Below are 25,348 nucleotides of genomic sequence, written 5' to 3'. Positions count from 1 at the left end.
CACCTCGCTCAATCTTCTGCTTGAGCGCTTTGTATGGCACAATTTGTCATCGCGCCTGGTGATGATACAAGAAAAAAGGCTTCTTTGCTCGGTATCGCCTTTCCTCAGCCACACTATCATAAAGAACAAAAGGCATCCTAACCTCTAGCCTCTGTCTATCGGCGTTTGTCTTCGCCTTTTCTTTATCGACTGTCGTATATGAGTTCCGTAGTTCGCCAGGTGAAGGTAGTTGAAAACTCAATTCTTCAATGTCGCCAGTATATTGCGGGTAAAACCTCCCTTTATAATAATTTTCCGGAAAATGCGAAATTTGAAGTACATCATTGACGCTCAACTGAGTGAAACTAAGTTCTAAATTGTTGTCGTTTTTGTCTCTGAATAAAAGAAGTTTTCCATTTTTTGTATCCGGTTTCGTTCCGCCATCACTCAAATGGGTTCTCTGTCGAATGTGTTCATTTTTTTTAAAATCAACAACGCTTTTACAGTAATGTTCAGTTTGTACATTCATACTACTGTGTCCTCTCTCTGTTAGTCCTAGTGATCTTGTGGTACTGTTTACTGATTTTAAGGACCTGGAACTCTTAACTCTTGTTTTTCCTTTACAACTGGATAGTCTTTGCTCTGGTTTCTTTCGTAGTCTGTCCTCCATTCTGTACGAGACGAAAACCAGTATACAAGAGCAAATCGCTTTTGTCACTTATAAATCTTCAAGTATTCTTCTAGGACACTTCAGCTGCTCTTAATGAGGTGAAAATGTCTTTTATCCTTGATGAGAAACAATTCTTTGTGCTTTTAACGTGCCAAAAATATACCAAATGGCTTTCTGATTCCATAGTTTTGCATGAATGTTGCGCGTTATTTGCGATCTGTGACGAAATCGACTTACAGTTATTCTGACTTTTGTTTGTTTTTCTCCTAAGCTGTTATCCTTTGGGTACACAACGTAGACATCTCGCAATAATTCTCGTTTCCATTAGCTACGAAAGAAGACCCGAGTTATACTAAGCGACCATTTTCTTCTCAAAATAAACCACTTGGAAAAAAAAAATAGAAATCTTTCCGCCAAGCTTGCAAGCAAACAGTAACACACACTTTTGATGAACGAACGCGACGCGAATATAAACAAAGAGTATCTTATGATTATGCAGAATACTTAGTACATTAGTGATTTCTATAGCTGTACTCAATACCTGGCTTAATAATTGAAAAGACCACTGCTGGTCATTAAATTTGAGCAGTTATTACTTATTGAATTCTTCAGATAATCCATCAATGCGGAGACACTCATTCAATAAGACAATTCTTTGTTGTCACATCAGTTATGGTACTGCCTGTACCAAGGCGTCTCAAGTCTCAAGTAAAAACAAGTAAAACTATACTAGTGGCGCAATTAGCCATGGGAAGGCTTAGCGCTGGCGCAAAGGAGCAAGGGAAGGGTCCACGGGAGAAATGAGACACCACGTAAGATTCTGTTCGATTTTTGTCACATAGTTTCCCAGCCTAGTGTCCCAGGCGTTCTTATTGGGTTTCCTGTGCTTGGAGATTAACCATAAGGTATATATAATGTATTTGTGTTTTAAAGTACGATCAAAGAAATGTAGCTTAAAAGGAAGTTTTTATAGTCAACTCTCCAAGCGAGTGTTGGGTTTTGCGGTATTGGCCTATTTTGTACGAGATTGCGGTAAAAGCGAAGAAAACATGCGGTGATGCGGTGTTTCAAGACACTGCGAGATGCGATATTTTGCTTTTTAAACGCTTTATTTTGCTTTTTAAAACATTTAAAATATTGCGGTGTTGCGGTGCTAATAAGTCCTTTGGTGGGCGGGATTTGCTCTTGTTACGGGATGATCTAGCGGGAAACCTAGACATGTCAGGGTGTCGCCCGTGCTCTTCAAGACCTCGTCCGTCGGCGGTATTATTTCTGCGGTATCTTTGCAAATTTTGTACGGTGTTGCGGTAATTACTGTAGTTAGCCCCCCCATCCCCCCCCCCCCCCCCCCCCGCCACCTAATGTCCCTTCCCCCCCGATAGACTGGGTTATCTCTGGGGAAACTTCCAAGTAATTGCACAGCAATATTTGTTTAAGCAAAAGCTTCAAGACATTGAATTCCAAAATTTCGAAGCGGACATCTTTAACGATTCAAAAAAGCCCGGACAAAAGAACAAACTAAGAACTTACCGTAAGTTTAAAACAAAATATGACAAAGAAACGTAACTATTTAATATTCAAAACATCAAGCATAGAGAAGAGTTGACACGCATAAGAATAACTTGTTATAAGTTAGAAATAGAGGCTGGACGGTACACCAGACCATACCGCAGCCCGGAGGAAAGACTCTGCCGGCAATGCGGCTTAAATAAAACAGAAGATGAGCGGCACTTCCTACTGAGGTGTATATTTAGGCGCAGCCTAAAAGCGGAGCCGGTATGCATTCAATTTGAGGCATACACTTATTTCTAAACTTTGCTAGTGCAAATAGCGACATGATGGCCGATCACTGCTTATGGTATAATTATTTGCAAGAATAAGGATGACTAAGTAATCTTATCCGTATAAGTTATTCACATTTTCAAACATTCAGTCGAAATTTGACGATTTACTTGGTATTTATTGAAAGCAGATTATATTTTAAAATAGGTTATACATAAATTTTTGTTGTTGTTGTTAATTGGTAAAGGCTTCCAGTGGGATGTTTTCAGGAACATTTAAATAAATACAGCAAAAATTTTTTTTCAAACGTTTTTTTTTCAAGGGTGTTCAGAGATTCTTTTAATTCTGCTATTAACTTAGGGGGTCTTATGCCAATGGATTCCTATCTAATAACAAAACAGGACTTGAAGAAAAGATGAAATCTCTCTTAAAAGTTATCAGAAAAGAGGACCACAATACCCAGTGTGCACCTTTTTTCTAGAGTCAAACCAGATTTCGATGACAAAAGTAACATTCTAGTTTTGGTCACTTAAGGTTTCAATGAATGAACCAATCACTTCTGTTATTTTTATCTTCCATTTTTCATTGGTGCTAAGTATTTTCTCATAATAGGTGGTGAATGAGGAAACAATTTTTACTTATATAATATTGTATAGTGTATTTTTTTGCTAAAAAATGTCAATAATAACTTAACTTAGTACAATAAGGAATTTTCATGGTTCCGACAAAAAGCTTCTTTTACGAGTCTTTCTTACCTTTCAATTCCATCGTTTGTCTTCCTTTCCATCCATCGTTTATACATCTTTATATTATAAAAGTGTTTAGTGTGTCTTTCTTTCTTGGTTTCTTACGGCTATGCATCCTCACAAAAATTACGCTTGTGATGGGGTCCAAAATATTGTGAACACCCGCCTAATGCGGGTGCGGGGAAGCGTTGCGTGACTCCGACACGAGCGACTGCAAAGGAGACTACTGAGTTGGCAGCTATGTAAAAGCGTGTTGTTCACCGTGCATGTTTGTGACCTCATTCTCTGCCGCCATTTTCTTTTCATTAGGCGGGAGTCTCAAGATTCTGGAACCCTTCTCCAGCTCTCCCGCGTTGAGCACCAAATCTCCCGCTTTTTAGCGATTTTTATCGCGTACGAAAAATTATTATATAGAAAAATCGTCATTTTGCCCATTTTCTATTATGAAAATTCATTTTCTATTATTATGAAAATTCATTTTCTATTATGAAAATTCCTTTTCTATTATGAAAATATTTGAAACAAGAATTCCCTTGCGTAGCGCCTGCCCACCCCAAAAAAATAAATATACCCCACCCCTCCTCCAACAATTCTCAAGCCTTGAGATTTTCGGAGGTTGACAGGTATGTTTACGTGCCACCCCTCCCTGCGCGCTTAGCCCGGTCATGCTAGTAAGGGCCGGGGTACGAGGCAGGTTGCTAGGCAAGCGCCCAAGACTATAGCCAACCAAATAGGGTCCCGAATCTTCGCGTCGTGACGAAAAAGTGGAATCGAAATAGGTCGAACGCTTGGTGCTCGAATTTGTATTTTTTTTTTCCACGCTCGCTAATAAAAATAGCTCCTTTTATCGTTCTCTGCCAGGTGCTTTTAAACGCATGGGAGTCTATACTTTATTTGATTGGTTTATAAAGAACAGAAAGCAGGCAGATATTTATTGTTTAGCTTTAAAACATTATTCCAATTACTCATGATGTTTCGTTTCAATATCATTTTTCAAAATGGAGACCATGTCGTGACCTTCTTTCTCCAATAAAAAAAATAAGCCCGTGGGGTCTTGATTGCGATCCAGCATTTGGGAAAGGATATGACATCTAGTTGGAATAGCAAGACAAAGATTGGGACCATCTTTATTGATTCATTGCAGTGTCTTTTTGAAAACAAAGTTTTCTTTGGTATCAGAAACTCAAAAAACATAAAGTTTTTTTCTTACGCAGCCTAAGCGACATTTCAGAAACTCTGCTACTCTAGGTAAAAAAAAAATAATAAAAATAAAAAATAAAAATAAATAAAAATGAACGCAACAACAGTTTTGAATGCCACTGCCTTTTGGTTCAGTGGTTTCCCTGTGTGTTTGCCCAGTACCTCACGGTTTGTTTGTATCCATCATGGCGGATGAAGATAGTCTTTTTGAGGATTTCGTCTGTGTACATTCTCCTCAGCTGAAAAAGAACGAAATACCAGAGATATACTGGAGATCCCTGCATTTGAAACTAAGAAATGAGGTAGGGATGTTATGTGCTTACCGTCTTTTTCTTGCATGCAATTGTCGAAGAGTTTAAATCACGCCACGTCTGGCAATCAGCTCGATGAACCTGACTGGTTCAAAGACTTCTCGAAGCTTACGGCAAAAAAGATCCGTGATGTCCTAGTTAAACTGCAGTTTGCAAAGCTGACGGCAGAAAACAAAATAAAAGCAAATGGAATAAAAGAAGATGATTTGAAGAAGATATATGCCCGCCCTTTCAGCACTACCAAGGAAGCAAAAATACCCCATGTTTCAATTTAAGATAAATCACAATATTTTAGTAACCAATGCCTTTCTACACAAAATTAATATTAAAGCAACAGACAAATGCCCAAAGTGTGATAATATCCACACACTATTGCAGCACCTATTGTTTGAATGCCAACATGTCTTTCTCTTTTGGAACCGTTTTGAGCGTTGGCGGACCAGATGCACCCAGCAAAATATTCACCTAACATTAGGGGTGGTCTTGTATTGGGATAATGAAACAACCCCAAACCAAGAAATTTTGAATTTCGCTTCAATCATTGCTAAATACCATGTTTACGCCTCTTTCATTAGAGAAACGCATGTTACTTTTCAGAGCTTTCTCTCTATTTTACGCTATAAAGCTAAGTTGAATACGCTATGAATAAACCAAAAGCTGAGAGAAGGTGGAATGCTCTTTTATCTAATTCGCTTAGGCTATAGTTTTGTCTACACATAGCCCGGAAGTGGACTATCCATCGTTGTGGTGGGTACGAATGCACTCCCTACATCCCCCCCCTCAGGTACGGGCCTGAGCATAGCTTGAAGTATTACTGTATTATTGTTTTCATTATGTATTATTGTGTACATAGGTTTATGATGCTGGAGAGTATTTCTCAATCATGCAAGAGGAAGATGACAATACCTTTAAAGTTATTGTAACCAATGAGGATGGTGTGAAAACTTCTGCTCCAAACAGGTTTGTGCCAAAGGGAATTAAATAAACATATAAGGTTGTTGAACTGAATAGTTTTAGAAAAGAGTAGTTTTGCTGATATTTTGAGTGTTAGCCCTTTATTAAAGCAAGGAAAAGGGTTTGTGCCAAGCTTAACTATGCACATAATATTTTGATGAGTTTGTAATTATTTTGGGGTTTGTTTATTCAATTGTCTGTTATTGTATTAGAAAGGTCTATGTTTTCCTACAATGGATGGTGTTTTTTTTAAAACATGTAGTGTTCGTCTCTGTGACGTCAGCGATCACAATTTTCCGGAGATTACGAATCAAAGAAAAGGCGTAATGCCAAAGAACTTTGATAAAATAGATCGCTTCGATCTCCAACTTCCTTTCGCCTGACGTGACTAGGGTGCTCTTTTCTGAGCAAAGTGGGTCAAAGTAATATTATCGTATTGTTTTCCGCGATTCACAGAAATGCTTATTGTCATTGGCTACTTATAAGTAAATTACTCATGTCCTGCGAATTATCGCCGTTTTTGCGTAGGACGACTACGAACCAATGAAGTGTCATAGCATGAATGTAATTGGCATAGCACCCGGTTTTTCAGGAACTGGAACTGGAAAGGAAGCAAACAGAATGCAGATATTCTCACAATAACTGAAGTTGTAGCTGAAGAGATAGGATTGTCATTGTTTCTCTAATAATGTGATGAGCTGCATATTTGCCTATCACCATTTGCTACTTTTAAGTAAATTACTCTTGACGTGTAATTTACGCGCCCTTTTTAACATAAGAAGTCTACGTATTTGAAGTGTCATAATGTGTAATAATACTAACAACACGTTCAGTGTATAGTCATGATACCACAGGTAGCTGTTTCCTTGTTAAAACGAGCCTACATAAACTCCGGAATGCATTTTGGCGCAAAGATTCTTAGGCATGACAAGCATAATTTGAAAGATAACTCAGGTAATTAAAATAATTTATTAAACTTTTACCATGGAAACTCTTGTTATATGTATTTAAAACAGATGCGTTCTTTGTATCGAGATAAAAAGGAGGCAATTGGCCCATTTTGGAAAACATATGGTTTTAAGTTTGGGTTACTTACCAAAGGGTCAATTGTGATTGGCTTATGTTGAGTAAATTTTACTGCCAGACTCAAGGGACTTATCCCTTGCAATCTGATTGGTAAAATAGATGGTAATAGTGGTAACCCAACTAACTAACAACATAAAAGTCTAATAATAATTCTTTGCCCTGCACAGTATATTCCTGATATTTTGAGTGTTAGCCCTATTTTGATGAGTAATTATTTTTGAGGTTGTTTATTCAATTTTCTGTAATTGTATAAGAAAGGTCTATGTTTCCTCACAGTATGAAAACACATTTTTGTGCATTCCTAACTAACAGGTCTAACACGAAAGTCTAATAGGAATTATTTGCCCTGCACAGTATATTCCTGATTGACCATGCATGGACATATGAGTCTAAATTTGCACGCTCTCAGCTTCTTGCGTATCCTGCTCTTGCTGAGAGGATGTCTGCCTTGATGGGTATAAAAGACACAGACAAACAGGGGGACGCCAGAATTGACCATGTTATCCAGGAAATGTGGCGGTAAGTTTGTCTTCTGGTTGCATTGTGTACTGTCAGTTTTTCATCAACTGACCATTATTGTTACCAGGTGTAAGTAGTATGTGTGGAATGTTTATTGTCTTCTGAATTCAGACACTGAGACTTGTTGAGACATGTTTCTAGTTGACTGTTTGAATATCTCGCGAGTTATTGCTTGGAACAAACATTCCATACATATTTCCGGTGTTCACGGTTTTCTTGGTCGCGCCGTAAAACACAATATTTCCTATGAAAAAGAAAGGGTAGGGTCGTGTTTTTTTTTTTTTTTACATGTAATTCTGGAATGAGAATGATTAGAATAGAAAAAGTGTGGGTTTGTTTATCCTGCGTTCCCATTCCGAATGGAATGAAGGCCACTCCACCAATTCTGCTACCTGTAGTAGAATGACTCGAATGCCATTCTGAACATTCTCTACCAACCATTCCCATTCCAGAATAATAGGAAAAAAAAAACGTGCCCTTAGTATACCCAAAGGGAGAGCCTATTATTTATTATATGAAAAAGAAATAGAAAAACATTTTTCTACTCCATCCTCCAACACTTTGGTTGTGGATGTAGGGTGGCTGGGATGGCACGAATAAAATCTATTTTGCTGTATTTTACATGTTATTTTCATATTATATATTATTATCATATTATTCTGTTTTCTTTCATTTTTGTACAGTTTCAATAATACTTATCAGTCCAAGACAGTGGTAAGTCAAAAACACAAAATCTCCTGTTCACTTCCTGTCGATTATGGCCGCATGTCTCTAGACCATTTAAGAGCAAGATAATCATAATTCTGTATATTGTTGAATTAAAATATACACAGCCCCTTTTGCACTTCGAAAGGCAGCATTGTTCTAAATCTTACAAGAATGCATAGGCCAATGAGACTAAAAAAAGGTTAACCAACGATGTTTTGATAGGATTATTTCTGATGGGCATAAGCATTCTGCAACACTGGTCGCTAGCAGCAAATGTATGCCCCCAATCAGATTTTTTTCTCATTCTTATTACCTAGACAGCCATTTCACTAGCCTGTCAAGCGACCACAATTAGTGTATGTCACCCTCTAAATATTTTTTTTAATCTTCAAATAATAGTACTTCATCTGACATCTTTTTTTGCACTGTAGCAAAGTTCCCTAGGGCAACGCCCTATGCAAATCGCATTGTGTATTCTAACTTGAGTGCTTCATTGGTATCAAATAAACAAGGACAATATAATACAAATCAAGGCTAAAACAGCTTTAGCTTTCTTGTTTGTGTTTCTATATAAACATTTACATGGCTTTCAGATAGTTACCCAGATTCTTATGATACCCGTGAACCACTGTAGGCTAGGATACAAACTTTTTTGAGTGCAACCATCTTTCAAATAATTATACGGTTTGTGTATAGTAAAATCAGAACACTATACACAACATATTGCCTTTAAACTGCAGCAGCAATCTGAGCAAGGAATTGAGTACAGCCCTGATGAGCAAGTTGAGGATGAGATCACCTTGTGGTATGTGATGGATGAGTTAGGGTCCAGAATCCAGCATTCAGATGAGCCTACCTCTAAAATGGCCCTTCTATATTATGCCCCTATGGGAATCAGTTTCTCTGTTATATGGCCCACGATGGATCTTTCCTATGCAGGTACGCTTCAAGTGTCATCCCCCATGGATGACAAAAGAATGGTCTTTTTGTACTTGCAGTTGATTTTTGGTTGGTACACTAACACCTTTGCCATGATATTCAGTTCATACCATCTGCATTCAAGCCATTAACCCATGAACATTTTTTTGGCACTAGTTGATGGGTCAAACATGCATGTTTTGTCAAGAATTTGTCTTTCTTCTTGTTTGCTGAACTACCATTATTTATTGAGTCAATTAGAGAAAAAGAGAAAATCAAGGCATAAGTACTGCATAATACAGTACTGTATGTGCACTTCACATTTTATGATAGTATCGATTTTTATAGTGTCATGGTCATGACAACTTAAGATATGCTGTGACATCACATGGCTTCCATCCTAAGGTTGTGTGGATGTCAAAGTAAATGAGCTCTCAAACAACAAACACATTTCTTATTTACGTTGACTTTATTGTAGGGCATTTGCATTTTAATGGCAATCTACTAGTTGTTTCTGATGTAAACTCTAAGCCGATCGGCAATCATGCGTGATGCCATTGTACACAATTTCACACAACCTTGGATACTAAGCGTGTGATGATGCACACAAATCGTATACTTTTAACCTTTTGATACTTGACAGTATTCTCTATTGTATTTCTATTTTTTTTACCATTTTATTGCTTTTGTCTATATATCCTTCTTTTCTTTACCTTTTCTTTATTTCCGTGGTATACTGTACACTTGTGAAATGAAGAAATGCCTTGCAAAAATCAAAATGGAAAGAGTGAGAGTGAGAGCATGCAACCATGCTTTCTTTTTAAGGCTATAGTTCCTTGCTTTTGATGCAAAGAAAAAAAAATGTTAAAAAGAAATACAAGGCTGGCCTAATATTATGTTTTATGTTTATTCTAACAAAACAAAAATGATGATAAGTTAGAACATGCAACTTTGAAATATCAAAATAGAACTGCTCTTACAAATGGAACTCAATATTGATAAAATGAGAAACCTTTTTGCGAATCTTGCAAACAGAGTCATTGATTGATCATCTTATTTGAAGAATAAATTATGAAAATACCTGTTTTTTTCTCAGATGAGTTAACAAGGGACTATCTACCAAATCTGAATGACCCTCTACAAAGGAAAGCTGCTCTGTTGCCATGGCAGCAATGTGACATTGAAGAGGAGATTGACAGCCACCCAGAATGCCTAGGGGAAGACAAACCTCCTTTGCACAAGGTGAGAATTACTGCTATGTGCAAATAAGTACTGCTCATTGGAACTTTCATGAGGGACTCTCACTTCAAGTAAAAATCTAATTCTTTCAAATTGCCACATTTGCACCAATTTTTATTTACAGGCCTATCCCTCTACACACTATAACATACTTTGAATTTTTTAATAAGAACTTGAAGAAAAATATGCATTTTTACAAATACAAGAAATAGAGCTTTGGATTACCCCTGAAAAAATAGATACACTTGTCTTAAAATATCCTTCATATGCTTCTTATACATGTAAGATGACTGCTTCTAATTTGCTTTTCCATGCTTTTCCATGTACACTCAAAATTTTTGCCTTGAAAATTATTCTTGGTATTTGCATGCCAAGTGATAATAGTATTAAATTATTATTTTTCGTGTTGCAATATTGATGTCTGTTTAATAGGAGCCATACACCATGTAATGAAAAAAATAATAATTTTAAAATACTAGACCTGCTTTTAAACTTAATAGCTTAAATGCTTGACAAAAAAATATTAATGAATATATAATGACTAATTATAATGCCTTGTAACAGTAAAAGCTCATGTCAACAGAATAATATGGGAGAAAGGCCCACAACACATGAAGGATACTTCAGAGGTATTTGGTGGCTTAAACAGCCTTTTGTACTTGACTGTTATTAAATAGGTTATTTCCATCTACCTGTTGCATTACTTGGGCTGCCGTTTTTAACATCACTAAAATTCAAAGCATTGATAGTGATATGTCATTTGTTCTGTTGCAAATTGTCCGTTAATGGGGAATGTCTAGAGTTTTTACTTATGAAACACACAGGCAACAGATCATAGGAGAAGGCTGGCCTTTTTACTATCGAATCCGTTGTATCGCGACCCTCGTTTTCAAAACACGATTTGTTTTGGTTTTCTGTTCCGTCAGTAAAACCATTCTGAGCCAATCAGAGTCTAGCTTTGTGCACTTCCCTGGCTTCCATCTGGACGAAAACCAGATAGTGTCGCGACAGAAAGCCAGGCAACTGCACTAGGCGAGAGATGGCAAGAATCTGATTGGATTAAAATAATTTGACTGGCGGAACAGAAAATCCCAAAAGACAAAAAACAAATCGATGTTTTAAAATATGGCGTCGCGATACAACGGATTCGACAGTAAGGGGCAATTCATTGATTTTTCCTGAAAGGGAATAAGGTACAGTAGGTGGGGAGGGGGTGGGGGGAGTTTAGCCTTCTAAAAATGCTCTAGGGTAATCTTCTCAAAAAATAAGTTTTTCTCTTTACACATTAAAAAATATATTTTGCATACGCGATAACTAATATTTTTGTTATCATCATTGTTTTGTAACTCTACAAGGCCTTATTCATCAGGAGTAAAGAAGCTGGAGATATGCAGTTTTTTTTCTATCCTAGATTCGTATGCTGAAATATGAAAATGTATTCAACGAAGTTTTACCAGATCCCACCAACACCTACCACAGGCAACCCATCGATGGAGTTTTCCGCGTGTATGTTGAGTTTGAGCAAATTCACAAGGCCTTGAGTCACCCCAAGTTCGCATTTGTCGATAACAGACAAGAAGCTGATATTCTTTGGCTGGTGGAGCACTGGAAGGACTTCAGGTATTATTACATAATTTTTATTATGGGTTTAAAAACCCCACGGACAATTTTCAATAATAAAAAAAAACGTTAGAAAATCGCTCTTGGGACGCATTGTTGTGCTTATAAGTATACAAGTCAAGTTGGAAGGGGCAATAAACCTTTAACAGGATTTCAAAAAATGAAAAGAAAATTTTGCTAAGCGTGCGCAAAAGAGTACGCCAATTAAACGAAGGATTTTGTTTATTAATCGAAACCCCACTCAGAAAAGTCATCACAATAGTCTCCTGATAAATGTCGTAATTCAAGAAATTCAAAAAAGTAATGAAAATGTATTCTAAAAAAATGCAACAAAAACTAATGGGTGATTTTTAGACAAAGTCTCTTCTCCTAATCCTTTAGCCATTGTCCAACTCAAGGCACGTCCTCTTCAATCCTCGTCTGTCATTGTTTTCAATTTCAGAAGACAAACAATGTTGTATTGTTCATTTACCGGATTTTATTCTTCGTTTAGAGGATTCAATCGGAAATTTCGCAATAGGGGACTTGGGTTAAGAAATCACGTGACTTTTTGGCGGCAAACTAGCCCGCGCTCAGGCTTTTAGCTGCAAAATAACAGCAACAAAAAGCAGCTTAATCAGCGCTTACGAAAAAAGCCAGGATTTTTTTTAAAGGGTTAAGTTTCATTTAAATATTTTAATTTTTCATCGTTCTCTGGTGTGACAGTCACTCTGATATTTTTGTTTGATTATTTTGTTTGATTATTTTGTTTAATTATTTTGTTTGATTATTTTATTTTGAATTTGCCACCCAGAAAGGTCACGTGATTTCTGCATTGCTTCCCAAAATCAGCCGATGGAAATTGATGCTTTCTAGCACTTGTTATTTCGCTAGGATGACAAAATGGCAGTCTCCTTTGTAGACTCTCATGTCGGAGTCACGCAAAGTTCCCGGAGCGTTGCGTGACTCCGACACGAGCTACTACAAAAGAGACTAACAAAACGGTGTGTGACAGACTCTCTGACTTCACTTTCCTTTTAGATCTCTAGGCACTAGTGGGCAGCTTGTAAACCAGTTCCCCGGCGAGGCTGTACTAACTTGCAAGCACTTGTTGGCGGAACTGTGTCAGCGGTCAGCTCCTACTCACGAGTCATGCGCGGAAGAGCGAGATGAGCTGCTGTGTCGGGGCCCGTACTGGCTTCCGGTTACGTACAGTATCAATACAGAACTTGCTCAGTTTGTGAAGCACTTTAGACAGCGAGAGAAGAGGTGTGCGAATCATTAGCTAAACTTGCTTTGAGTCAATAGCCTTGAACTTGTAGGTCAGTGTGTATAGCCAGAAACGTTGTCTAGTCCGGACCATTTGCCATTTCGTTGTCAAATCTGGCACTTTTTGCTTCTAATTGACTGTAACTTATAGCCTACTAGTAGATCGACCAATCATAATGAATGTCAGGGGCGGATCCAGGATCTCCATAAGGGGGGGGGGGGGGGGGTTGGCAAGAGTTTCAAGAAAGAGGGGCCGGATTTCATTGTTCTTCCGTGGATTTCCTTATAGTTTTTTTTTTAAGCCAAATATCTGAAAAAGGGGGGGGGGGGGGGCACCCCTAGATCTAACCCTGGGATTTATGATAAACTCTGATTTGACCTCGTCATCATATCGTTGTTTCTGTCATCGCGATCTCCACTAATAACAGCACACTTGTCATCGCCAACATTATCACCACCACCATCTTAATCATCATCAACACCCCTACCTTAACGACAAATTTAATTATTTTCGCTATCACCACCGTAACGGCCAACCTCATAAACACCACTCATTACCATACTCATAATCATCACAATCATTATCATGATATTTTCTCCACCAAAGCTCTAGTATATTGTTGTAATTTTAGAGGTCTTGACAATCACTGGATTATAAAGCCATGGAACATGGGTCGCGGGCTCAACATACAGGTATCCCGTAACTTGATGGAAATCATCAGACTTGCCGAGGCTGGACCCAAGGTATGGTTATTATACACAAACGGATAGAGAGGCTGTGCTTGGAGGGGGTGGGGCATTTGGTCAACACCTCTGAGGGAGTGGGTACTTGGTTAGGGGAGTGTTTACCTGGGTGGGACAAGTCTAGGGCGTTTGCTTCACACCCCTTGGGGGGAGGGTGCTAGGATAAGGGGGGAGGGTGGGGCATTTGGTCAACACCTCTGGGGGAATGGGTACTTGGTTAGAGGAGTGGTTACCTGGGTGGGACAAGTCTAAGGCGCATGCTTCAATACCCCTGGTGGGAGAGGGTTGCAAGGGTTGGGGAGAGGGTGGGGCATCTGGTCAACACCTCTAAGGAAGAGGTAGTTAGTAGGGTAGCGGCTAACTGACGGTAAGAATGGAGCATGCTGTTTATATTTCTGGGGTCAAGAGCTAACTAGTCCAAGGGAGCACAATGGGTTCAGTCGGTACCAAGTATTTTTTTTCTCTTTTTATTTCCCTTAAATATCGATTTCTTTGTGAAGCTTTTGTTTATTAGAAATAAGAATAGCGTATTTAATTAAAGGGTATTAAATTTAATTTTCAGATCGCCTCAAAGTATATTGACAAGCAAGTGTTATTTCACCGCGATGACGTGGGACCCGTCAAGTTTGACGTTAGATATATGCTATTCGTGACGTCAGTAGCGCCTTTGCGCCTCTACGTGGACCGAGTCTTCTGGCTGCGGTTTGCAAACAAGTAAGTGAAACGACCAGCGTTTTTCCGTCACGCACGCGTTAACATTCGTGAATCTCCCGGCTCTGGCAAGACAGTAGTAACTTTTGATAGTTCTTCTTGATCATTAGGCCCCATTTAAAACGAATATTGCGTAATGTAAAAATGGAATAATGTTATATATTTTTTCATATTAATTTTTTGTGGTTTGCGTCTTCTTATTCATATTTGCCATTTACGTTTTCACATTTGCATTTTGCCATTCGCTTTTTCTAATTTTTGTTTTTTTATTTGCGTTTACGCATTGGAATTTTTTCATTCGCTTTTATAATTTGCGTTTCCATATTTGTGTTTAAAATTTGCGTTTTTTATTGCGCTTACACATTTGAATTTTCTAATTCGCTTTTTCAAATTTTCGTTTTCACATGTGCGTTTTCGCATTTTCACTTTCTTATTCGCTTTGTCTCATTTGCATGTTCACCTTTTGCGTTTTCACATTTGCATTTTCTCGTTCGCAACTTCTTATTCGTCTTTTTCACATTTGCGTTCTCACATTTGTGTTTTGATATGCATTTCTCATTCGCTTTTTCTGTTTTTTTTTTCTTGTGTTTTCGCATTTGTATTTTCATATCGCTTTGTCTTATTTTTGCGGTCTTGCATTTGCGCATTCTAGGCCGTTTGCACTGGACCACTTTGAAGAGTATGACCGACATTGCACCGTCATGAACTATGGGACACATAAATTAAAACAGGTATGTCTTATCATCATTGTCGTGGTTTCCGTAACTATACTATTATTTGTGGGATGGGGGAGCTAGCCCCACGCCCAACCCTCAACCTGGAGGGCCAGGGGGTCACTCTTCGTCTGGCCCCTACCTTTTGACCTGTCCGGCATGGGTGACCCTACCGCAGGAGTACTTGACTATAACCGGCATAGCTCTAGAGGTCACTGGGGAACGCAAACCACTCCACCACAATGAGGTGATGATTCCAGTCGATCTGTGTTGCGGCCCTGTCTCGGGGATAAGTAAGTAAGTATAATGTCTTATCGCCTTATTCCTATTGATGCTTGCAAGTTTGGCGATGTGAATCCCCCAATAGCTTGGTAAAGGTGTTTCCCCCTGCTACCAGACGCCTCTTTTCTTTATATTGCACTTGGCTGGTTTTTGCGAGGAAATGAGACCTCTAGTCTACCTGTAAGCTTTGATAGTTTTTTTTTTCCGGCACGAAAACCCCATCCTGGATTTTTTTCTCTCACGCCCCCCCCCCCCCCCCTCCCCCGTGATGTACGAACTCCGTGTTTTCGGGGTTTTCGTGCCGGAAAAAACTCTTCCTTGAGTCCAGGAAATAGAACGCATGTTCTTTTTTTAATATATTGCTGGTCGTTTTATGAGCCCACTATACCTTGGCTTCAGCGTCCAAGCAAAATTTTAAGTCTCAAAGTTTTAGAGTTCGTGCGATTTTCTCGTTTATGAATTCCGAAGACACTTTGCTCAAATTAATTGACATTGTAATTAGCCATAGTTTGTTTGCTGGTTGATTTCGCGCACTGGTTTCTATGTTACACATTTTCTTGTAAATTGACACAACGAAATGTTCTGAATTCCATGGTTGGTAACGCTTTTTGAGTAACGCAAGCGCAATAGGGACGGCTTTGGTTCATAATAAATTAAAACAATAGCAAAAGTGTGGCTGACAAAAGATAACAAGGGTTCTTAAAATGTTTTTAAACCGAGGCTAAGTTCAAACGTCGTATTATCCATGAGCCGTATTCAATGCATATGCATGCAATTGAAGATGAAACAATCGACTCGATTAATTTGCAAACATTTGCATTGAATACGGCTCATGGATAATACGACGTTTGAACTTAGTGTCGTTTTAATTGGTATCGTTACATTTAGTATAGTTGTAGGCTCTATTGTGTCGTGATTTTCAACTGTTTTTTTTTTTCGGTTAATGTTCCAGATCCACCATTACGACTTTATCCCAATGTTTAACGCGCAGTACCCTGATCACAAGTGGGAGTCGATAGAAGAAGAGTTTTTCGAGATTTTCAAGGAGTTGATGCAGACGGCCGTGAGGGATCCTCCGCCAAGGGGCCTGGGGCCGTGTAACCAGGTAAAAGCTCGCTGCTTACACCGCAGGCAGCGCAAGCTTATTATATGAACTTTGACGGTCAAAATTCTAAATCTTCAAATTTATGTTTTTTTAGGAATACAAATTTTATAATAGTGGATGAAAAAACAATCAGCAACCCTGTGAAATCGCTGCCGAATGGCTTGAAACTCGGCCAAGTAATAAACGACACGACAAGTGACTCATTGCGAGCCATTTTTATTCATAGAAACACAAATTTGAAGATTTTGAATTTTGACCGTCAAAGTTCATATATTCATGAAATTCAGAAATTCATGATTAGAATAAGCGCCCTGGGCGCTTATTGGAGAGGGACCGGTTATTGGGGAGAGGGTGCTTATATCATTTCGGCGGACAAAACAATTGTTTGAATCGATTGAGAACCAAACATTATTCATTTGCGATGAACTGAAACTACAATAAACACTAAAAATGCTGTTAGATTGTATATCGTTGTAATGTGAGAATTCCAATGCGAGCTAAAGAAATGATCAAATTAAATTGGTGCTTTTGTTGGGATATATGGGCAAGGGAAGAGGTGTTTATTCCAAAATTCGAGGTCTAAGGGGGGTGGGGGGCGCTTATTGGGGAAGGGCTCTAATTCGAATCATCACGGTATGATGATGACTCATGGAGGTGGCTTTGTAGTCAGGGATGAGGGGAGGGGGGGGGGGCGCTTATTGGGGAAGGGCTTTAATTCGAATCATCACGGTATGATGATGACTCATGGAGGTGGCTTTGTAGTCAGGGATGAGGTGTAGACCAGATATTGATAACCTCTTCGAAGATTATAATTTCTAATGCTATTGGGTATATAATATAGATAAGTGAACTACCGTGGTCGAACATGAAAAACAAATTATCAAAAGGATATAGCGGACCTAACTTTAGCGTTTCCAAGATGATAATACACTGTCAATTTTGAGTCTTATGAGAGAAAGACACTGTTTAAAGATAGAGAAATATCTAATATATAATGTTCTACAAAAAAAAAATCATTTTATTGCTGGTATACTATTGCTAGTGAACATATGTGGACGCCTGTAGATTTTTGTATAATTTTTCCTTGGATTTGTATTTTCTTTCTTTACTATCTAAGCTAAAACCCTCTTTAGTTAATTTAAACTATGCCGTGAATATCCGTGTTGCAACATATTTTTCTATACGCAAGTCATCTATATTGAGTCCTTGTTTATTTATCTTAAAATATGAATGAGAATGATATGCCACTTATTATCAATTCATTTTTTTTATGTTTTCATTGTATCCGACATCGTCAACTTGTCGATACTTTTCTCGCCCACCACCGTAACTACTACCTTGTTGCTCCTTTCTTCCAAATCCTCTTCAAAAGTCGTGGCATTTGTCGTTACTTCCGAATCCTTACCGATGGGAGATATGGGATTTCTTGTCTGTGCTGGATGTTCATCGGATGCTAATCGGTTTTCCTGCGTTTCGGAAATTTCGCCAACAGCCGCCTCGTTCTTCGCTCCAACTCTCGTGTTCTCCCCGACTTCTTCCGATTGCCTACCGACTGTGCCCTCTTCAATCACGACTGTTGGTTCATTATTGCCAGCATTCGTGATGTCATCGTGCTGCCTTCGGTAGCTGACTGCTTGACCGGCTTGCTGCACGCAGCCAAACTTTTCTAAAATGCCCGCGAAAGATAATACGACTGATTGTCTGTACTTGGGCACCCTCCATATAAACACTACAGGGTCCCACAAAAACTTGAGAAACAGGATATTATCACATAGATACAATGCGATTTGCTCCTGTAGAATCTTCGATACACTACTGTAAGGTCTAAGAAGCCAAATATAAAGCGCGATACTAAATGGCCAGACCGTCAAGATAAGCAACATTGTAAGAATAAATGTGCCTTTGATGAATTCCTTTTCTGCTTTTGGTCGGTTGTTTTGGTTTTCGTTTGCAATTTCGCTCCGTTGTACGGCTTTGTGAAAGACGATGAATGTGCCGATGTAGATAGAAATTAGTGCGACTGTCAAAAGCGTATTGTGAAGGGCGAGATCAACAAGGAAAAATAGACCGATGTTCATCGTGAAGATTTCTGGTAGGAGAGAGAAGACGACGACATAGATCCATATTGCGGCTACAGTAGCAACTGAGGCGGTTCTAGTGATCCATTTTTCGTAAATTTGCGGTTTATAAAGTGATATCAGTTGAGCGATAGCGAGTGCTAATAGTGTTAAGAACGAAGCATTGATCGTCACGGATGAGATCACTTGTGCACTGCGTACGACTGTCATATAGGACTCGTCGGCTAGCTCGTTTGTGAAGTGTAACATAGAATACACCACTGCGAAGTATGGCTCAACAAAGAGACCAGTTGCCATGTTAGATATGAGAATCCCTGTTATGAAAATCGTGAGTGGAGTTCGGAAACACCTGAGCGGATCTTTGTAAATGGCAAGTAGCGCAATCCCGTTCACCAATACAGTTCCCACCGCAAGAAAAGAGAGGAAAACAATCGAGAATCTCACCACGGAGAAGTAGCTTTCCCATTCTGGAGCGCTCAGCAGCGTACTGTTCGACATGTTAGTGTCGCTTGATCGTGTTCCCGTTCGAGTTCTAAAATAGATTCAACTTGAAGTCTCTAGTGTTTGTTGGTGGGACTCACCACGCATGACATGTCACAAGCCACCTGCATCGAATATTCTCAACTAATAAATCCCTTTTGTTCCAGAATAAGACCCAATCCGAAAGGTTCTTTATTTCTATTTGTGCTTGGTTGGTTACAGCTGCAAAGTTGTTTTCTCTCATTGTCGTAAGCAATTTCGAGGGTTATGAATTTTTAAAAACCAAGCGATATAAAGGATATCGAGGAGCCGGAATTAATTAATGCCTTTTCGCAAGCAAGACTTTAAACGCGATTTGCAAGAAAATGTGTCTAGAAGCCTGCCATTAGTACAGGTTTAAGTCCGGAAGAAATTATTAAACACTTCGCTTTCGCCGGCTTGTAGTGACATACCGACTCTTATTAACTACAATTTGCAGACTATCCCCGGAGCTCATGAGACTCAAAAATTGATCACTTTCCCCATGTGTCGCTTTGCTATGGTAACATTCGCCATTTTGCCTGTCGCCCCTAATAAATAGTTGTATAGTCACATACATAACCCTCATAGGATGTGAATCATTTTGTCACTTATGTATTAAGAATTATATAATTTGATAAACTGAGCTAGCAGCTTTGCTCTCTATGTTCTGTGTAGTACAGGAAAAATGGTTTAAAATTTATGCTGAATTGTTCAAATTAATAGTAGGGTTATGAAATTTGGCAGGGTGATAGATCTTTGCACCACGAGAAATTCTAGATAGGATGCCACGCCCAAAAACAAGTACTTCCAGTTTTATAGGGGTAGAATTGATTATCACAAAAATGAAGGAAACATACACTTAATGGCAATGAACGGGCCCAAATCTTTTCAGGTAGATAAAGGCTAGTATATTTATTATCGTTACCCCGTGACGTCATAATGTGACGTCATAGATACAGATAAAAGCAAATTATTTGATATCTCAAATAATAAAATTGAAATGAAGTTTAAAAACAAATTCCAATAGTGTTCTGTGGTATTTACACTTTAAAGGAACGATATCCGTCATGTCATGATGAAAAACGAAAAAGTATTTTAAAATTCTGGTACAGCGCGCGCTACTTTGAAATAAGATTTTCAGTGCGTGCGCGAGCGTTTGCAATCGGTGTATGCAGCGGCGCAGGTAGTGAAAATTGAAAACTTTGGCTTTAAAAAGGTTGGCTTCAATAGGTCTCCGCTGAATCTTCTTTTTTACAAAATTTGAGAAATATCATCACCCGAAAAGGCTGATATCGTTACTGAGCAACACTAATGTCAGTACACCCTTAACAGTTTTTATGGGATGCCACGCCCAAGTTTGGGTACTTACAGTTTTTCAGGCATGTTTCATTAAGCAAACGATTTTTCATATGGCGAGGTTGGAAAACATTTTCACGGAGCTTTGTCACCGGGGATCTGTTTATTAACAATAGTTTATGACACATACCGAGTTTCGCCTTAATCCACCCAAGCAAACCGTCGATTTCACGTGACCCAGTAAATCCAAGATGACCGCCAAGTGCCAATCCAAAAGATGGCCATACATACTATTAATTTGAACAATTCTGCACCATTTTCCTGCACTAGTGGGATGCCTTGGTTTGTTATGTTTTGTAAAGATAGTAGACTTTCTTTCCATCATTCTCAGTGGCGTGTCTGTTTTGGTTTTTAAGATTCACAATATCCATTATAGTCAGGTCGCTTAGCGCACAAAAAGAGCTCAATCTATACACAGCGGACAAAAGCACCAAACTTGGTAAAAATATAGCCTAGAGGATGGTAATCAATATTGAGACCGTTGCCCACCGGTACCATTAGCGGATCCATAGATCAGTTCCTTTTTTTTTTTTAGAAATCTGGTGTTGTGGGTACCCTGTGGTGAGATTTTTATACATTTTCATGAGACAAAATAGATCAAAATGCACATATTTGAAAACGATGTCTATCATTTAAGCTGTACTTTATCGAATTCCGGACCAAAAAACGTATAAATAGCTATAAAAAGCTACATTTTAAGACGAAGAAAAACCTACTGGAACCCAGGCCCCACGCGGCTTTTTTTTATTTCCCTCTTGCTAACATGCAAATATGACTGATATTCGCTCATCAAATAAGCACAAATAGGTGGTGCACATGAATTTTCACAGAAATTTTCATTCAATGAGTTCTTTAAATATTACATTAAGGGTTACAGAGCTTTAATTCAACCAGCGCGGCTGTAATTAATAGGCCCGTCAGCAAGAAAAAATCCGCTACCGATGAGGGAGATTTTTCATTGCCTGTTGACAACTCGGATTATTTGTTTATCTTTATATTACGGCCCTATGATATTTTTAAAATCAAATTATCACAAATGTTTCCGAGGGGGCGCCGGTAGACAACCTTGAATTCCAACCACTCAATCGTATGAAGCAGACAACCCTAGCTGATGGAGTTCCATGATTAATGTTTTTATTTTGTAAAAAAAAAAATATGAAACTGATATAGATCGGCAGTTTGCCTGGCGTTTACGGATATGGCGCTCAAAACCTTCTGATCGTTTGTGAGTTACATAGAATAATTCTGGCTTACGGTAGGTTTGGGGCTAAACGTGTCCTCTCCTAAGGTTGACTCTAGTATCGTCGACACAAGAGTTTTTGTACACTTGTTTATAGCACCTTCGTTTCTTTGGCACCTCGAAGAAAACGTCCCTGAGAAAGGAAAAATCCTCTGTTTGGAAAAGAAATCCCTGAAGAGCTAGCGTACGCGCATCATCTGAAAAGTCTTTCAGTGTCTTTCAGAAAAACTTTTTTCCCTTTATTACAATAACGGTCCGCCGATCACTGATTCTGCGCCTTAGGAAAAGCCTCTAAAACTCTGTCCTTTAGTAAAAATTGGTTAAAATATTTCTCATTCTTGAAATCTCCCGCCTCACTGACATATTCTAGTATTATATCCTATTCTAAGACTGTCAAAAGCTCTATACTTGTTAATCATCCTCTCTCGCTTCCTGGAGACCTTTCCTATTATCATGCTTTACAGCTTTTTCCATCCGTGAGGTCATCTTAAGATAATAGCATAGTCCTCTATTGCTGCGGCGATTCGTTGGAGGTTGGTTACTATCCTGTTAAAAGCATGCGATGCGTTCAACCTCATCAGAGCAATAAGCGCTGTTTTTTTTTTTTTTTTTTTTTTTTTAGTGCCTCTGCTAGTCAGCTTGTTTCGTTCTTGCGTGCTTTCGAGCATAAATACCGCAAATTTGTGATAATTTTAATGCCATTTTGTGCTATTTGCGACAAAGAGTTTTTCAGGGGCGTATCGATGTGGGGGCCTAGGGGGCCCGGGCCCCCCTATTTTCTGACATTTGGCTTAAAAATAACAAGAAATATAAGGACATTTACGGAAGAAAAAATAAGTCCGCCCCCCCTTTCTTGAGACTTTTGCTTCCCCCCCCCCCCTTTTTAAACTTCTGGATCCTCCCCTGTTTTTACAGATGTTTCTTCTGCAGAACATCTAATTCATCCAATATTCTCAAGAAAAGATTCACAATCTAATAACTTCTATTGAGGAGACATATCTAAAGCAGCTCGTAGGTATGTGGTGTCTACTTGGCAGACAATACCAAGTTCCCTATTAAATCCATCTCTACCTTGTTAGCTACGTCAAAATACGCGATAATTGCAACTAATCGCAGATTTGGGAGAAATAAGGTCAAAATCAATACAAAAGTTCAAGTTAAGTAGGCTATAGACATATTAAGTCCTTGATACATAAAGTATGAGCCTTTTTTTACCCCAAATACGCGGATTTTTTGAGGTACTTACAGCGCACACTGTGGCACTCTAAGCCGCCATCTTGGATAACCGTGAGGGGAACTGGGTCTAGCCTTGAAAACTTTATCTCTTAAATAAAGCGTTTTAATGCAGCCGACGATAGCTTTATCTTGAAATATTAACAAATAACGTTATATTTCCCCTACCATAATAAAACAATCAGATATTTCGCCTTGGTTTTTTAAATACAAGGTCTTTTAAATTTCACCACAGGGATCCCGTGATGGACGCTTTTTATTTTCAAATTTTTATTCCGTTATTACACGAAATCCTCAAGTGGTACCTGTGGTGGGAACTGGTCTCAATATTAATGAGCATCCTCTTGGCTATCTTTATGCTAAGTTTGGTACTTTTGTCCGCTATGTATAGATTGAAAAACTAAGCGACCCGACTATTATTTCTTTTAATCGCAACAACGGAAAAAGCCCTCTTCAGTGACAGTGTTATGTATTTGTGGCCTTGATGACACCTGGATATCATCATCTCCACCAATGATGGTAGAAACCCGCACTGAGTTGTGATTACAGCCGGGAGTCGCCGAGGGATAAGATATAAGATATATTACAAAATATATAAATAATTATTTTATATTACTGAATACGATGCTTCGGTAATGCTGCTTCATCAGTAATACCAAGCAAAGGAGAAACAGATAAATATATAACGATAGAAATACAATAAAAAAACTGTTTTTTGCGCGGGCTTCGCGATACCAGCCCAGCCGAGCCGTGGCCCCTACTGGAGTTGCCCAAGGCGAATCCTATACACACCGTTCGCTGTATTTCTCTATTTGGCTCAGTTCAAACGTCGTAGTATACATGAGCCGTATTCAATGGAAATGGTGCAAATAAAGATGAAACAATCGACTATGACTGGCATGAATTTGCATTGAATACGACCTTGGATAATATGACGTTTGAACTTAGCATTTATTATTTCATCCCTCATTTCTTGTTTCAGACAGATCATTGTCTGTCATGCTTATCGCAAGGGAAAATAGTTACTGGATAAGAATTTGTTATCGGCAGTATACTTGCCAAACAACATCATGTTTGTATGTTTTCTCGTTCCAGTCCCGCGCTACATACGGAGTGGACATAATGGTCAAGTGGGCGGATGATGGTGAGTCGATGCACAGGTAGCCCAAGCTGTGTCAATGAGTAATTTGAACGGACCAGCTTATTGACCGTTGATAAAGAGAACATATGGAGTTGTTACTTTATGCTAGAAATGAAATAAATTCAATCATAGTTTCCATTTTTGAATTTCGGCCTTTTCAATCCTATGGAGTCTCTTTCGTGGGTAGGTTTATTGAATTTCAGAGCGATCGAAGCGGGATTGTTAAATAGATCTTATGTGCATCTACATCTACATATGGGGGGCCTTGCAAAGGTGGTTAATCTGGCAAGACATTTAGGAGAAAATTAATGTCTAATGCTTGTTATTACCGAATAAACTACTTATTCCTACTTCAACTGGATGTTTGCCTTGGTTTCACTCCTCCAGCGACTCCGGGGGGATACTCCGATATCTGATATATTTTTTGAAAACAACCCTAAAATATACTAAAGTGAGCGTAGTCTGGTTATATTTTAACCCTGAAAGTACTAAAGTGGGCGTGGTTAGGCATGAATTTACCCCCTAAAAGATAGCGTGGGTTGTGTTTTTTTTTTCGCTGGTCAGTGATCTAAAAACACCAGTTGACACGTTTTTAAAACGCTCTTTTTTGAGCTACAAGTTAGATTAGTGATGGCTATCATAGCACCCTAAAAGATACCAAGGTAAAAAAAAAATCTGGGCATTCTCATTTTCACCCCTAAAAGATCCCCAAGGCTCCAAATTTACACCCTAAAAGATACGACGATGATCCCTGTTCGGTGTATATAGGGAGTACCCTCCCCTCCCCTCCCCCTCTGACATTGAGCCTACGCGCTTACAACCTTTTAAACGAAGCTCTATGTAACGTCCGCCTGGTTAATGAGTAACGAGACCTACAGCAGCACGTTGTTTTCTTCCCATCATACTGGTAAAGTGCCCCATATTATATAGGGCCTATAGTGCCAATAGTGTTTTTGTACTAACTATTATTTGCGTGTGTTTTCAAGGGTCCGACAGGATTGTACCGCAAGTTATTGAGATGAACTACAGCCCAGACTGCACGCGAATTTGCAAGTATTACCCCGAATACTACAATTTCGTCTTCAGTCAGCTCTTTCTAGAGGACTCCATGGACTGGCCTGTGAAGCAGCTGCTGTAGTAGCGGAAAAGGGAATTCCCTGAGATATGAGCCCTACTTAACTTCTTGTCTATAGAGTCAGAGGGTTCTATAGTTTGATGTGTGAAGCAGTTGCTATGATAGACATAAAGATGAATGGAAAAATAG

The 25,348-nt window shown here is 38.8% G+C and overlaps 2 protein-coding genes across 5 annotated transcripts; one reads left to right on the top strand and one right to left on the bottom strand.

The window, feature by feature from the left end:
* The first annotated feature begins 4,548 nt into the window (after window positions 1-4,548).
* LOC5522205 (tubulin--tyrosine ligase-like protein 12) lies at window positions 4,549-25,327 on the top strand. 4 transcript variants are annotated; one of them, XM_048722746.1, is made up of 14 exons: window positions 4,549-4,679; window positions 5,542-5,648; window positions 7,083-7,247; window positions 7,931-7,961; window positions 8,696-8,894; window positions 9,970-10,115; window positions 11,524-11,732; window positions 12,753-12,980; window positions 13,613-13,724; window positions 14,287-14,438; window positions 15,088-15,166; window positions 16,383-16,535; window positions 24,039-24,087; window positions 25,071-25,327. In XM_048722746.1, the coding sequence occupies exons 1-14, from the start codon at window positions 4,563-4,565 to the stop codon at window positions 25,220-25,222; spliced, it is 1,899 nt and encodes a 632-aa protein (XP_048578703.1). In that variant the 5' UTR covers window positions 4,549-4,562; the 3' UTR covers window positions 25,223-25,327. The 4 variants fall into 4 exon arrangements, 2 of the variants coding, with proteins under 2 accessions (XP_048578703.1, XP_048578704.1); XM_048722747.1 differs by having other exon boundaries at window positions 4,661-4,679; window positions 7,138-7,247; XR_007306754.1 differs by lacking the exons at window positions 24,039-24,087; window positions 25,071-25,327 and having other exon boundaries at window positions 15,088-15,441; window positions 16,383-16,522.
* Window positions 17,540-19,392, bottom strand: LOC116615324 (melanocortin receptor 5-like). The gene has a single exon (XM_032376865.2). The coding sequence runs from the start codon at window positions 19,109-19,111 to the stop codon at window positions 17,804-17,806; it is 1,308 nt and encodes a 435-aa protein (XP_032232756.1). The 5' UTR covers window positions 19,112-19,392; the 3' UTR covers window positions 17,540-17,803.
* Window positions 25,328-25,348: the final 21 nt, after the last annotated feature.

Source organism: Nematostella vectensis, chromosome 15, assembly GCF_932526225.1.
Source record: "Nematostella vectensis chromosome 15, jaNemVect1.1, whole genome shotgun sequence".
Classification (NCBI taxonomy): domain Eukaryota; kingdom Metazoa; phylum Cnidaria; class Anthozoa; order Actiniaria; family Edwardsiidae; genus Nematostella; species Nematostella vectensis.
The sequence above is the reverse complement of the archived record's forward strand: the minus strand, read 5'-3'. Positions and strand labels throughout refer to the sequence as shown.